Genomic DNA, 14195 nt, shown 5'->3' with positions numbered 1-14195 from the left:
TTTGTTTTATTCGTAATTAGTTTTTCAGGTGACTATTCTACTACTATGACCAATACCTTCAACATCTTACCTGTAGTTTTGGTTTTTTTTTCCCCCCCAAGTTGAACATAGAGGAAGAAGAAGAAGAAGAAGCGCATTTAACTTAGTCATATTATAAAAACTGGTTGTGTAAAACAAAAAAGTTTGTTGTGTAAACATCATATGATCATCATTTACAATCATCATCATATGATGATTATAAATCATCATATGATTTATAATCATAGGATTAGAAATGGCATCATAATCTCTGTGTTGGGGGCTCAAACACAGAGCCCCCAACAGATCCTCACATCCCTCTAGCCTAGTGGTTCCCAAACTTTTTCTGCCCCCTCACCCCCATGGATTACAAATAGCTGTCTGGTTGAACGACGTATGTGAGCTGCGAGGGGTGTTAGGGGGGGGGGGATGCGGGGGAATCTTTTTATCTTTTTGGGGGGGCAAAATGAATGTACTGTACGTAGTTGAACATAGACAACATCATCAGTAGCTACTTGTTAAGCTTAAGGTGCTGTATTGATATTAGCTAGCTAGTCATCATTTAGCTAACATTACCTGCATCCAACAGCTTTACTCAACTCAGTCTGTTAGTTTGATAGAAAACCTGTGAAAAGTTCTTTGCATTTTGCTGGTTTGCTGCCATGATTCTAACACAAACCCGCTTTGGTCACCAAATTGTTCCATAGTAACGAAGGATGTTTAATATCAGCGGAAGTAGATTGGATTTCAGGAACAAATGTGACACACGTTTAAGTCGAGTCAAGTCAAGTTTATTTGTATTAAAAGGTAGATCAATATAATTTACATTACAAAGTAAAGTAATAGTGTGAAAACAGTGCAGCAATCAATGCAACTACAGATAAAGTAGTTGACTGACTTTAGATTGTTCTTCTTTAGGTCCAAAGATAATAACTTCATTTTAGTCTAATTTAAATTTAATGTTGAGTTCAAACTCTGAAAGAAGAGAGAAGTTTCTTCTACAAGAGCAAGAACAAGGTTCTTCCTGTCAGGGGTATTTCATACTTAAAACCTACTTAAAACTGTGCTGCAGGTCACTGCCGCACCTTCACTGTGCGGCAGTGAAGGCCTCCTTCACTGCCGCACAGGTGTAAACCCAGTGTGAGCATCGTAGCGCTCATGTTGCGTTTAAAAGCGGCTCGGAAAAACAGGTTACGACATGTTAACAACGGATTAAACAGTTTTAACTGCTGATAAAAGTGACAGAGGACACAGATATGGGAAGTGTGGAAGCCCCTAATGTATCATGTTGACAGAGGAATAACAGAGAGTTGGCTATTCTAAGGTAAAAACTCAGCGCATACAGCATTCATGATTTTTATTTATTTTTTTCCCATTTTTCATCCAGACTGCTTTCCGCGTCCCCCCCTCCTCTCCTGCAATGGCACCCCACACTTTGGGAACCTCTGCTCTAACCTAATACAGACTGTCTCAGCTGCTAAGCTCATGGAAAACACTTCATAAGTTGTTGTTTTTTTTATTTATGTACTCACTCTGATGCATGACAATCCAGTTCAGATGTGACATTACATATTTTATAATAAAACAGATTTAGATTGATTGATGCGTCGAATGATCTGTAAAATGGCCCTTTGGAGTCTGAAGCCACAATCTGAATAATTGCTCCATTTGGTGATTTATGCAAGAGACAGTCAATCAAGCCTACGCTTATTGTTTTGTTTTCAAATGTTCTGAATGTTAAGAATTTTCATGCGTGTCCTTAAACTCTAAATGGTAACATCTGTGGCTAAGTGAATCCTGGTGGTGTTGTCTTGAATAGAAAATGTTCCACGAAGATGTGGTTCAGGTGATACGAAAAAGGCTGGAGCAAGAAGACCATCTCCCAGAGGAGCAAAGACCCACAGCCCTGGCGCGCTCCTACTACCTGAAGGTACTGCAAGTCGCAGAGTTCACTTCAGGTTCCTCTAGCCGTACACAGAGAGGGATTTGTTTTGCACTTGAAGCAAAAAGGCCCGTATTGTTGTGCTTTTGTGCAAAAAATTAAAATGTTTTCTTTTTAGCTCCTTGAAGAGGTGTTTAACTGGTTCAACAGCCAAGACCCAAAGTTGTGGAACCTTTCTACCAAAGACGTGCCAGCGTGAGTGGTGATCATATATTCCTCATCATAAATTGGCACTTTAAAACAAGACTTATTTTCTTCAGTCTTCATGTATTGGAGACTGTCTGTTCATTTCAGTATTTCCACAGCTGCAAGTTGAATTTGAAATGTTTTTGGTCTCTGTTCAGAGGGATGCTGTCGACGGCTGTTCACCCTCCAACGACAGAGCACGTTTATGCCCAGTGGCAGGAGAGGAAGGAGTCCAGGCCTCCGCTGAGCCTTCTTCAGGATGACAATGGACAGCAAAGCTTGGACATAAAGGAGGAGGACGCAGCTACCCCCATGTCAGGGGACCTGGCGAGCCAAAACCATTTCAAAAATAGCCGAGCAGCCAAACTCAAAGGCAAGTCTCTCATTCTGAGGTCACAGTGGAGGTTTTACGAGAGTTTGGGGCTCAAAGTGGTCATACCTGTGGTTTTCGTAGGGAAGAGAGGTAGACTTTCGAAAGCTGACTTGGACACAGGGTGGTCGAAAGACGACGAAAGGCAGTGCTCTCTGTGCCAAAAATATGGAGACCTCAAACCCAATGTAGGAAATTCAGTAATTTGCATCGTTTGTTTTTTGTTTTTATAGCTGCTCTCGCTGTGTTACTGGGTAACTTAGTGCTCTGTGTTTGTTTACCCCTAGGAAGCTGGCAGGCTGCTGTACCTGGGCCAGAATGAGTGGGCCCATGTCAACTGCTGTTTATGGTCTGCTGAGGTATTTGAAGAAGATAATGGCTCTCTGCTGCATGTGCACAGCGCTGTGACAAGGGGGCGATTGATGGTCAGTGAACAAATTTGTATATTTCTAAATGTACTGAAGCAAAATAAATGGAAATCTGAGTGTGTATAAATATGCAGACCAGCTTACGGATATATTTATTTGTAGGAAAGGCAAGTTTTAACTGTTTGCAGTTTTTGACTCAACTTTATGCTTTCATCCTCCTCCCGGTCTTTCCTGTTGTCATCAGCGGTGTGAGCGCTGTAATCAGACCGGTGCCACAGTGGGCTGCTGCCTGACATCATGTCAAAGCAACTACCATTTCATGTGTGCGCGCTCGCGGCAGTGTGTGTTCCAGGATGATAAAAAGGTCTATTGCCACAAACATCGACATCTCATCACCGGCAGGGTACGTTCTCGACCTCTCTCCGAATGTCTCATTTTGGGTGCAGCAACCATTTCGACCTGTGACGCTAAAGTAACTTTCTTCTGTTGTTCAGATGATAACTGGTCAAGAGTTCGAAGTGAACCGTAGAGTCTATGTGGATTTTGAAGGGATCAGCCTTCGTAGAAAGTTCCTGACTGGATTAGAACCTGAACTGATCAATGTGATGATTGGTAAATAGTTCTATTTATATCTGATCTTGTTGCTCTCCTTATGTTATTTGGCTATGTTGTGCTAATTTTGGCCTAATAATCGATATTCCTCTCGTTTCTTTGCAGGTTCTCTGCAGATTGACACGTTGGGTATGCTGTCTGAACTGTCTGCTAACAAAGGCAAACTGTTTCCTGTCAGTTTTCAGTAAGTTGCATTTTGCCTTTTGAGATTTTAAGTGTATCTGAAAAGCAAATTTGCTGCAAAAAATATGTAAATTAAAATAAATGGACGAATAAATCAAATAAAAGCGTGCAGAGGTGCAATTCAAGAAATCAAAACATGATGTAAACATTTGATTTCATTTATGTAATTCACTGAAACTTGTTTTATGTCGATTCATTACACAAACATAATGATATATTTAAAGCTTTTATTGCTCATGATTTTCAGTTTGACATAACTGCTAACGAAAATCTAAAATTCAGTCTCTGAAAATTTCATGACAGGACTATGGTGTCCAGTATATATTTATATATTTTTATTTTTTTGTATAATTTTACCTTTTGTATTTATAAAAAACATTAATGTTGCCTTATGTGGTATAATTTTTCTTTCAGCACAGTCTGAACCGTGCGTATTTGTTTCACTGTTATTGCACGTTGAGTCTTCAATCACGTAAAACCATAAAATTTGAGTTGGAAAAAAGTTACTTTTTTTCACAAAGGAGAAATCCACCAACATGTCACAAGACACCAAAACACTGGGCATACATAACTTCTATTTCTGTCTGTATGCCCCAGCCCCTCTATCATTTTCAAAAACAAATGCTTCAGTCTCCAACTGTGAGTCTCCCTCCTTCTCTTCCAGCTTAAAAAAAGAGCTTCCCTATCTGCTGCATTTCCGTTCTTTTCATCATCCTTGCATACGTACCTAATTTATGAATTAATTTTGTTGAAATGGTGCAATAACTTTAGAACATGTGTTCATTTTTCAGGTGCTCCCGGTGGTACTGGAGTACGTTGAACCCTCTACGACGGTGCAGATACACGTGTAAAATTCGGGAGGTCCGGCCTGTCGTACCAGAGAAGCCGGTTGAAGAAATGCCTGACCAAGGAGACAACCACACTATTGCTCACAGCCCAAGTCAGCTACCTGGTGTGTGATATAGCGATGAAAAAAGTTTTTTCCAAAGCAGAATAGAAACTTAATTTATTCTTCAGACCCTCAATGGGGAAATTCAGCTGGAAAACGGAAGCATGCAGATACGTTTAAAGATAGCAGTGGCAAAAAAAACAAAACTGTACAATAACGTCAAATGTGTAATGTAGGAAAAAAATATGCAGTTGTTCTAAGAAATGTGGAAAATTGTGCAAATTAATAGCAGGGTAGTAGACGCTTATATGGTCTCAAATGTTTATGAATCTTCAGAGTGTGCAGCCCAGGAGGTTGAGGAAACAGAAGCCCACCCCCCTGCAGAGGAGTCTCTTGTTCCAGGTCTTCCCACAAAGTCTGACCAGGGTACAAAGCCAAAAGTTCCCAATCATCCCCTTCATCGGAGGCCAGCTGGAGGATTGTCCCGTCCTCTGCCAAGCCCAGGTCTGTTCGTTTTTTTAAAGATCACATGTAAATGTTTGTAAACTACTCAGTAGAATAAATGGTCTGATGCTCTTTTTTTTCTGTTTAGGTGTAATCCAGACAAAACCTCACCACATCCTGACCATTAGTGATCTGGAAGAGACACGAAGAGCTCGCCGTCACAGCCCACACTCACAGACCCCGTCCCTAAGGAGTCACATGTCCCCCCCTCCCGTGGCTTCATTAACCGGACCCATTACCCTCCGTGCTGGGAAATCTGCCCACCCCACCTCCCCGTTGTTTCCGCTCGGTGTTTCAGACAACCTGATGAACTCATCCCGCTCAGTCGGAGGAAGAAACACTCCCTCGGTCCGCTCCACTTCGTTCTTCCCTCAGTCTCACTGGCAGGACAGCACAGCCTCCACGCAGCAGTTACCCAGAAACCGCCTGTCGTTTGATCTGAGTGGTTCAGACTCGGTCGAGGTGCCGCACAACTTTTTAGCTTCGCCGGAGCCCGAGGACGTCTCTCCGACCAACGGCGCTTCGCCCCACGGAGATTTAGACAAGAACGACGACCAGTTCCCCTACGGCTCCTTTCATCGAGATTCCAGTATGAGTCTGGGTGAAGAGATGCGGACAGAACTGGAGATTGAAGAAACGCTTCTGAACGAAGGAGTGGCTATGAACTGCGGGGGGCAGATAGTGGTCGAAGGTGACGATTCGGAGCAGTTTTGGGGGAGAACCAAAGAAGTACACAAGAGGAAACCCCTCGTTCCAAATCTTCCACGTTCTGCTGCCTCCGCAAAGGAAGACCTGGGAAGCACCTCTTCGGATGATGATATGGAGCACTATTTAAACTTCTCACGAACTGTAGTCAGCTGCCCGGTGTCCAAAGATCGATCCAAGTCTCCTTCCTCTTCTTCTTCTACCCGGCCCTTGGCTCAGCTGGACGGGATAGATGATGGTACTGAGAGTGATGCGAGTGTAGCAGCTACTGATGATGCCCAGAAAGTCGATGGACCCGGGAAAAATCAGATACAAGGAAAAACCCCTAACAGTAAAAGTCCTCCTAAAATCATAAACAGCTCAAGATTAGCTAATCTGTCATTTGACAATAAGCCATCAGAACCTTCAGTTGCCAGAAAAAGTACGACTGATAATCCCACCCCATGTCCACCGCCATCCTGTGACACCGCAAGCACTCCCTCAGTAGATCGGGAATCTGTACTTCCTTCTCCAGTTGTTGAGTCTCTTCCGAACTTGCTCACTAAGGTGCCTGAGACGTCATATTCAGAGGAGTTGTTGTCCGGTTCCAGTTTAGGTTTTGCCTCTGAGGCGCCTCTTGTACTTGAGAAATGCGAGGGCAGCTCAAGTTTTACCGAACTACTTCCGGTTTTGCAAGAAACTGAAAACCAAGAGCCTGAAACCTCTAAAGTCCAGAACTCTGAGTCTGAAGGTCCCAACTTGGCTTCTTCAGCTGAGGGCTCTGCTGTTTTGATGAACCACATTGCGTCTAATCTGCTGGATTCAGCCGAGAATAACCAGAGCCCCATGCTAGGCCTCCTCCAGCCCTCCCCGTTTTTGTCTACCGACGTTCAAAACCCCTCGCAGTGTCTCGTAGATTCTCTTGAGGTGTATTCTTGTTTACAGGATTTCAGTCAACCTCCTCTGACCAGCATCACACTTCAGCCCGTGACGGTACCTCAAGAATCCCCCAGCTTCCCGTGCATCGAACCTTTGTCCGCTAAGCTAACGACCCTCACTCCTGTAGAAGCTATTAGCCAAACGCAGCTAAGCGACCCTCAGAATGACCCAGCACTACCAGTCGCGTTAGGTGCTGGCTCCCCAACTGAAACCTGTGCAGCTCTGTTTCCCACTCAAACACAGCCGTTCAGTTCTGTCACCGCTGTCTCTTCCTCTGGTTCTGTATCGACTCTTCCCGGGCTGCAGAGTTCAGCCGCCATGCCGCCGCTGCAGACCACCTCCGCTCCTGTAGTTCTAAACGGTTTCAGCTCCTCCTCCGTGCAGAAGGAAGCCACGCCCAGTCACACCATCTCCATCAACTTCTCCACTCCAAGGCCAGCCATCGAACCCCACCAGCAGGTGTTGCCCCAGGCGTTACCGGGCCACGCCATCCTCACAGTGAAGGAGGTAGGCGGTCCGAACGTCGACCCCACTCCTCATGTGCTGCTGGTCAACCGCCTCGGGCAGATCTTCGTAAAGAACCCCGAGAGCAACACCTTCCAGCTGCCCACCCCTCACTCCCCGTCCTTCAACTGCGTCACCCAGATCGCCAGCCTTTTGCAGAGCAACGCTCTTTCAGCCACGCTGGCCGCAGCTGGGAGCATGACGGCTCCGCCAGCCGCCGCCAGCGTGACCTCAGTTCCTGCTCCCTCCACACCTGCAGCTCAGAACCCGGCCACCGTCACACAGCTGCTCGCTCACAACACCAACGGCCCCGTGGCCTCTGCAAATTCGAAAAAGTCCAGAAAAAAAACAAAAACTCCAAAAGACGAAACGGTCTCGGAGCTGAAAAAACCAAAGAAGAAGAAAGAGTCAGGTACATCCAGAAAATCCAAGTCCTCCAAGGCTGCAGGACAGCCTGCCTTGTCCACTGAAAACGTCCTGACGAGTCCTGCTGAGAGCGCTCAGGCCATCATCAACCAAGCGATGGCGAGCAACTACACCCCCAAGTGGAGCGGGCTCCGGACAATGAGCCCATCATCGCTGGTTTTACCTCCCGGCCTTCTAATTGAACCCGAGCCTCCGGTGTCGCCACGGTCTCCCTCACCACCAGCCCCGCCGCCTCCAGCTCCCCTGCCTCCGGCGCCTCGCCCTCGCTCTCACGTTCGCATGAAGAGGGTGTCTTCGCTCTCGGACCGCATCGTCACAAAGAAGTGTAAAGTCGACTTCTTACCACCTGAGAGCGTCAGTGAAGAGGAGGAGCCCAGGAAGCCGGCCTTTCCAAGCACGTCCAGCAGAGCCTCGGGGGTCCGCATCAAAACCCCGACGGTGAAGGGGGTCCTGAACGTGGATGAGCTGAAGGACGAGCATATGAGTGATTCTGATAGCTCAGTGTGAGTTTTTATTCAGTGACACTGAAACCTTAAATTCTAGTTTGTTTTAATTGTTTTCTTTGTTCTTTTTTTTTCTCTCTCTTTTTTGTAATGAAAAAGCTAGTCAGTAATTACAAAAAGGGCTTAAATGTTGCTCAGAAGGGAAACAATGGTTTTCTATTGGGAGCAAACGTTTCGGTTGACTGGAAATAATTGTAAGCATTAATCCGCCCAGAGGTACGACTAATTTTGGGTTTAACTTTAGCTATTAAAAAAAAGAAAGAACAAATATAAAATAACAGAACATTTTGTCCAAAGAACATTTGCCAAGAGATTTTATTACGGTAGGCTTGCTCAATTTGACAAACTTGATTTAAGTACACTTAACATTTAATATTTAGGACTTGAATTATATGTCAAATTATAACCATCTATTATTATTCCTTTCCTTAACATTTGGAAACATGAGAAAATGTGAAAAAGTTTCAGACAGCGTGAATGCAACGGCGGAAGAGCAACAGTACAAAAACACGCTAAACCCTAAAAGATAAATCAACGCAGCGACCAGATCAATTGTAATGTTGCACCACATTCAGCATTTTGCTTTGGCACAGCTGCCTTTTTTTTTTTCCACTTATTTATTTTTTTCTGTAGTTGTTTTTTGATAACACGCCTGGTATCAGAGCTAAAAACAGGGATGGAAAGACAGACGGGTCGTCGGAACACAAACTAGACGTCATTTGGTTTGTGTTCAGCCTGTTTTAAAAGGCTATTTTTGTTTTTTCAACTCTGAATGTCATTCAGCGTTAAGATTTCAGCATATTCAGCTCTGGTAATAAATTAAAGGCAGCTCTTTTTAGTTTCACTAGTTTTCCACTTATATGTATATCTTGCTGTAAAATGTAAATTTTACTCTATAAGCAGCAAACTATTTCAATAATTAACACTGATTTGCAGAAAAAAGGCAAATGGATCAAATAAATAGTGTTTTCATTTTTCAGCAACATTTTGAGATGGGTTAGAGTTATCGCCAATCGGTATCTAGGATATGTAGATGTTTGATGCGGTGGTGTATTTTTAAGGCTCTTATTGCGAAGGCTGGAAGGGAAGGAAGTTGTGACTTCGTTAATTTTGATGGGTGAATGCGATAAGGCAGAAGCTCAGCTGCATTGCTGGTGGCTGGAACATTCTGAAGACTGTTCAGATGTTCCAGCTAAATGCTGGCGGTTGATTTTCATTTGCTGCTTGTGCAGCAGGAAGCAGTCAGCAGCTTGTGTTCTTCTCTGGTATGGCGTGAACAAAAAAAAACATTTACAAGGATTATATTTTCCAGCCAGTCAGTAGAAACCACTGCTGCAATTTATCACCTGACTCACTGAAAAATCCCCACTTTCTTTCTGCCTTTTGCTCATTTCTGGGTCAGAATGTCTGAGGTTGAAGGGCAAAGTTTTTGACGGTTTTCCATTGTAAGTTTCACCTCCAATGCATATGAACACAGTTTTTAAAGCACGTAGGAAATACATCTAGAGACGTAAAATGAAAATAAGAGTTTTGCGGTTTGCATTTCTCAGTAACAAATGATGAACCTTTTAGATTTCTGCAACCATATTGTGTTGATGCTGTAAATATATTAAGCATGTTTTTGAAGAGAGATTCCCCTTTACCTCCCCAGGTCTGAGCCCAGGAGCTTCTTGTCTCAGGGTGAACCAGGAAAACAGCAAGCAAGGGAGGCAGTGGGTCACATGAACCTGGCCGACTGGAAGAAATACTCAGGTATTCCACAGACACAAGTCAGGCCTCTTCTTGTATTTGTTTATGGAACTGATACTTCGGCGCCCTTCAGAATGTTTTCCAAAAATGCCACATTAGGTCTCGGATTTCTGCAATGACAAATGAGCTGTGTGAAATGTGACTTTCAGGTTCTGCTTCCACATCAGATGATGAACCGACGCCATCTGATGACGACGAGGGATGTCCAACGAACAAAGACCAGCCGCATCTGCGGTTTGAGATTACCAGCGACGATGGTTTTAGTGTGGAGGCAGACAGCGTAGAGGGTAAGAAAAGTCATCAGGAATGGCCTTTGACAGTTCTAATCTACTTCTCTTTAGCTTACCACAGGTGTTTTGAAGGATCTATGAAAGAGGCTGATGTTTTTATTTCTGTTTTTTGTATGCTTTGGCTCATTATCTTGCTGAGAAACAGGGCGTATGCATTCCCAGCCTTTTTGGCAGTGTCAAACACAGTTTTATTAAAACCTCTTGACATTTCTAAGAATTTATAACAGCATTTCCTCTAACATTTCTGGGGCTTTTAGAAGAGAAATGGACCCATAGCAACACAGTTCTTCCCTCAAAAACACGAGCATTATCTTACATAGTCTTTCTTAGTTTTATGCTACTCCCTTGAATTGTGTGATTTTTGTCTTGATGCCATTTTTTCCCCCTCATTGCTCCCCACCAGTGGCCTGGAAAGCAGTGGTTGATGGTGTGCAGGAAGCCCGAGCAATCGCAAGACTCCGGCCCCTGACTTTTCAGAAGATCACAGGGGCCCGCATGCTGGGGCTGGTCCACGACGCTATCGTGTTTTTGCTGGAGCAACTTGAAGGCGCCCACCGCTGTCAGCGACATACTTTCCGTTTCTTCAAACAGTTCAGCCAGGAAGACGACCTGCCCGTCAATCCCACTGGCTGCGCCCGCTCTGAGCTCTACGTCAGGTATAGCTTCTCTTTTAACCCGCTTCTTGTTGCATCCACATGTTGAAATATGGAAGCCAGACTGTTTCTGCTCTTGTTTGCACAGAACAGATGTTTGACCTATTTTTTTTTCCCAAGCAGATGTGCGATGAGATGCTTTTATCCATGCGTGGTTTCAGTAAAACAAGTTCGACATGACGGCATTTATTCAGACTGTTACCGTGTGTGCTTTTACAGGAAGTCTACATTTGATATGTTCAACTTCCTGGCTTCTCAGCACAGACAGCTTCCCGACATCGGCCCATATGATGATGAGGAAGATGAAGTACTACTGAAGTCCACAAGGTCTTGTATTATATTTGTACATTCTGTTAGGTCTTTGAGACTCAGAATGAAACTTTTCAGCCAGCAGACATTACGGTCAAACGGAGAGCTGGCTGGTGTGTTGGTGCTCACAGTTCTTGGAACACTGATGAGCAATTGACCCTCAGCGGAACTGGTTTAAACATCGGTCACGTTTGAATTGTGACCAAAGTTTTTTTTTTTGTTTTTTTTTTAATACCATGCAATGCATTTATTGTTGAAGTTAAAAACAAGTTTGTTCTAGGATGTTTATTTTACATTAGCCCATGCAATGTGGGTCTTTTTAGTTTTGAAGTTAAATTATAGGGATTCGACGATATAAAAATTGCAGATATGACTGATTGCCAATATTTGCAGATGCTATTTATATTATACTAATCTTTTAACACCCTAACAACGAAAACGCTGGCATTGCGTCTCTGTTCAGTTAAACACCCCATCACATCCTGTGCTGAATCACCATCGCATGACCGGCCCCTCCAAAAGCACAAAGTCAAAGGGGGAAAAAAAGAAGGAAATAAAAATAGGTTGTTGCTGTTGGCCCAGTTTTACTCATCGATACCAATATGCAAAAAAAGGATCGACGTCGGCTGATATATCATACCTGTGTTTTACCTTTACTAATCAGGACTGAATCTTAACTTGCAGTCTGAGCTCTGCTGGTTACAAAACGGCTCATCAATAAACAAAAGAATAACGTCAAAGTGTTTGTTGTATGAACCACTACAGAGCGCCATATTTCGTCTCAGTATTTTTAAAACCAAAAATCACCGAGGATATTGATTTCCTGTTTTTTCTTCTTTCAGTCTGACTACAGAGGTGATTTTTAATTTTTTTTCTCTTTTGCAGCTATAAGCTGAAACGAACTCTCAAATGTTTTTATGAATTCTAACATTCTAAAATATTGACTGGAAACATCCATTTAATCAATCGGATTTAAAAAAAAAAAAATCAAACCTCTAATCTGAAGTTATCAAGATAAAATTAGCCAGTTCTAATCTGTGGCTGATTAACTGATGGATATCTATTAAAATGAATACCACAGAGCTGTAAATGTCTGAGTCTATTTTATTTTTTTTGTTTTGTTCCTTCTCTCAGACGGGCTACCAGTTTGGAGCTGCCTATGGCCATGCGTTTCAGACACCTGGAAAGGACGTCCAAGGAGGCGGTTGGAGTCTACAGGTCAGCTGCTTTTACAAAACCAACGCGGTTTTATTGCTCACGGTTGCTCTACTAATAAGAAGCCGTGATCAGCAAAGAAAAGCGGCGGCGCTCTACGTCAGTCAAATAAGCTTACGTAGCTTATTTGCACCGCTAGTCTTGTTTTTAATGAAACCTGGTGTCTTCCTGTTCCAGGTAAAACAGACATCTGGTTATTCAAGTGTTCATATTTAAGGGTCAGCTTTTTCCATCGAAGTAAGATGATGACATGCTTATGGTTTCAGTAGTTTGACATTATGTGAACTCTGCCATGACTCTGCTTCTGTGGTGTTTTTTGTGAGCGTTAGCATCTCTGCCACTAAATGTGTCCATCCAGTACGGACATGTTGGGGAGTTAGTTTATCCAAAATCACAAGTTATGTACATGGATAAATAAGTGTGATCTTTAATGACTAAATTCATTTAAATGTCTGGATTGAATGTAGTAGGTTTTGTAGGGGTCAACACAAGAAGGAAAGTTAAGTTGTCAGCATTTTCTTTTTGTGCAAGGAGGAGGAATAGGGCTGGGTTCATCCTCAAGTATATACGTGTCCTGATTGTGAAATGTATCTGATTTGTCATCTAATAATACGTGTTGTTAGCCAGGTCATTGTAATCCTCCCTTCCTTCACAAAGTAAAAAAGCATCTTGATTTGGAGGAATCTACATGGGATCTACAAGGAAATGTAAACTTTTCCTTGCAGAATCCCAAACACGTTTTTTTTTTTTTTTTTTTCTCTGACGTATTCCCCCTTGTCAATGCAGGTCTGCGATTCACGGGCGCGGTCTGTTCTGCAAAAGGAACATCGAAGCTGGGGAGATGGTCATCGAGTACGCCGGCATCGTCATCCGCTCGGTGCTCACCGACAAAAGAGAGAAGTACTACGACGGCAAGGTAGGGCGACTCTCCTTTTTTGACCAGCTTCGGCTTCAGGCTGATCAGGTGACGGGCCGTCTACAGCGCCGTGTGCCGTGTTCTCCCCATCCAGGGCATCGGCTGCTACATGTTCCGCATCGACGACTTCGACGTGGTGGACGCGACCATGCACGGCAATGCGGCCAGGTTCATCAACCACTCCTGCGAACCCAACTGCTACTCGCGCGTAATCAACGTGGAAGGTCGGAAGCACATCGTCATCTTCGCACTCCGAAAAATCTACCGGGGCGAGGAACTCACCTACGACTACAAGTTCCCCATCGAGGACGCCAGCAACAAGCTCAACTGCAACTGCGGGGCCCGGCGATGCCGGCGCTTCCTCAACTGACGACTCGGCGGGATGTCGAGAGAGTTGAGGATCTTTGGTCACTAAGTAGGCCTTAAAATTAAGGTGGCGAGCAGCGGTCTGCACAGCCTGGAACGAGGATAAACCACTATGACACTGACCGGATACACGTGGCTGGTCAGGAATAAATTCCGGGATTTAATGTGTCTTGGAAAGTAAGGAAAATCCAACTTTTGGGACGTCTCCTGACTCACTTTTCCACAGTATGCTTTCTTTTGTTCTTTGGATTATTTTATTTGGGTGAGGAACCTCCACATGTTCGACTGCTGCAGCAGTTGGCAAGGAAGCGTTTTTTGATATTTATAGCTCGACGTTAGAAGCAGAAACAAAGACGGCGAGTTTCTCCATTTTAAATGGAGGATGCCAACACTCACCAAGCCTTATGTGTTTGAAGCATTGCTGAAAATCTGTCAATGGCTACATTTTGGTTCCTGATGAGTTTTGGGATTCATCATCCAGTCGTACTCGCATGTTCACCATTGCTCCATTCAGTTTTTTTTTTTTTTTTTTTTTTGGTGGTGGGTGCGTTATATCCCCATCTGTGCAG

The 14195-nt window shown here is 43.8% G+C and overlaps 1 protein-coding gene across 3 annotated transcripts in view; it reads left to right on the top strand.

Moving 5' to 3' along the window:
• kmt2bb (lysine (K)-specific methyltransferase 2Bb) overlaps window positions 1-13803 on the top strand; it is a 32407-nt gene extending 18604 nt beyond the window's left edge. For 2 of the 3 annotated variants that reach the window (XM_007559517.2, XM_016675029.1), the window contains exons 20-37: window positions 1838-1948; window positions 2079-2155; window positions 2305-2519; window positions 2601-2704; window positions 2804-2941; window positions 3129-3287; window positions 3379-3496; window positions 3602-3680; window positions 4471-4631; window positions 4905-5072; window positions 5161-8128; window positions 9780-9880; window positions 10027-10164; window positions 10571-10823; window positions 11040-11147; window positions 12264-12347; window positions 13131-13260; window positions 13355-13630. In XM_007559517.2, coding sequence (XP_007559579.1) covers window positions 1838-1948; window positions 2079-2155; window positions 2305-2519; window positions 2601-2704; window positions 2804-2941; window positions 3129-3287; window positions 3379-3496; window positions 3602-3680; window positions 4471-4631; window positions 4905-5072; window positions 5161-8128; window positions 9780-9880; window positions 10027-10164; window positions 10571-10823; window positions 11040-11147; window positions 12264-12347; window positions 13131-13260; window positions 13355-13630 — 5388 coding nt within the window. Of the gene's footprint in view, window positions 1-1837; window positions 1949-2078; window positions 2156-2304; window positions 2520-2600; window positions 2705-2803; window positions 2942-3128; window positions 3288-3378; window positions 3497-3601; window positions 3681-4470; window positions 4632-4904; window positions 5073-5160; window positions 8129-9779; window positions 9881-10026; window positions 10165-10570; window positions 10824-11039; window positions 11148-12263; window positions 12348-13130; window positions 13261-13354 lie in introns of all 3 variants that reach the window. The other variant, XM_016675028.1, reaches the window with a different exon arrangement.
• The last annotated feature ends 392 nt before the right edge of the window (window positions 13804-14195 follow it).

Source organism: Poecilia formosa, unplaced genomic scaffold (assembly GCF_000485575.1).
Source record: "Poecilia formosa unplaced genomic scaffold, Poecilia_formosa-5.1.2 Scaffold105, whole genome shotgun sequence".
In the NCBI taxonomy this organism is placed as follows: domain Eukaryota; kingdom Metazoa; phylum Chordata; class Actinopteri; order Cyprinodontiformes; family Poeciliidae; genus Poecilia; species Poecilia formosa.
This window is presented reverse-complemented; position numbering and strand designations above follow the sequence as displayed.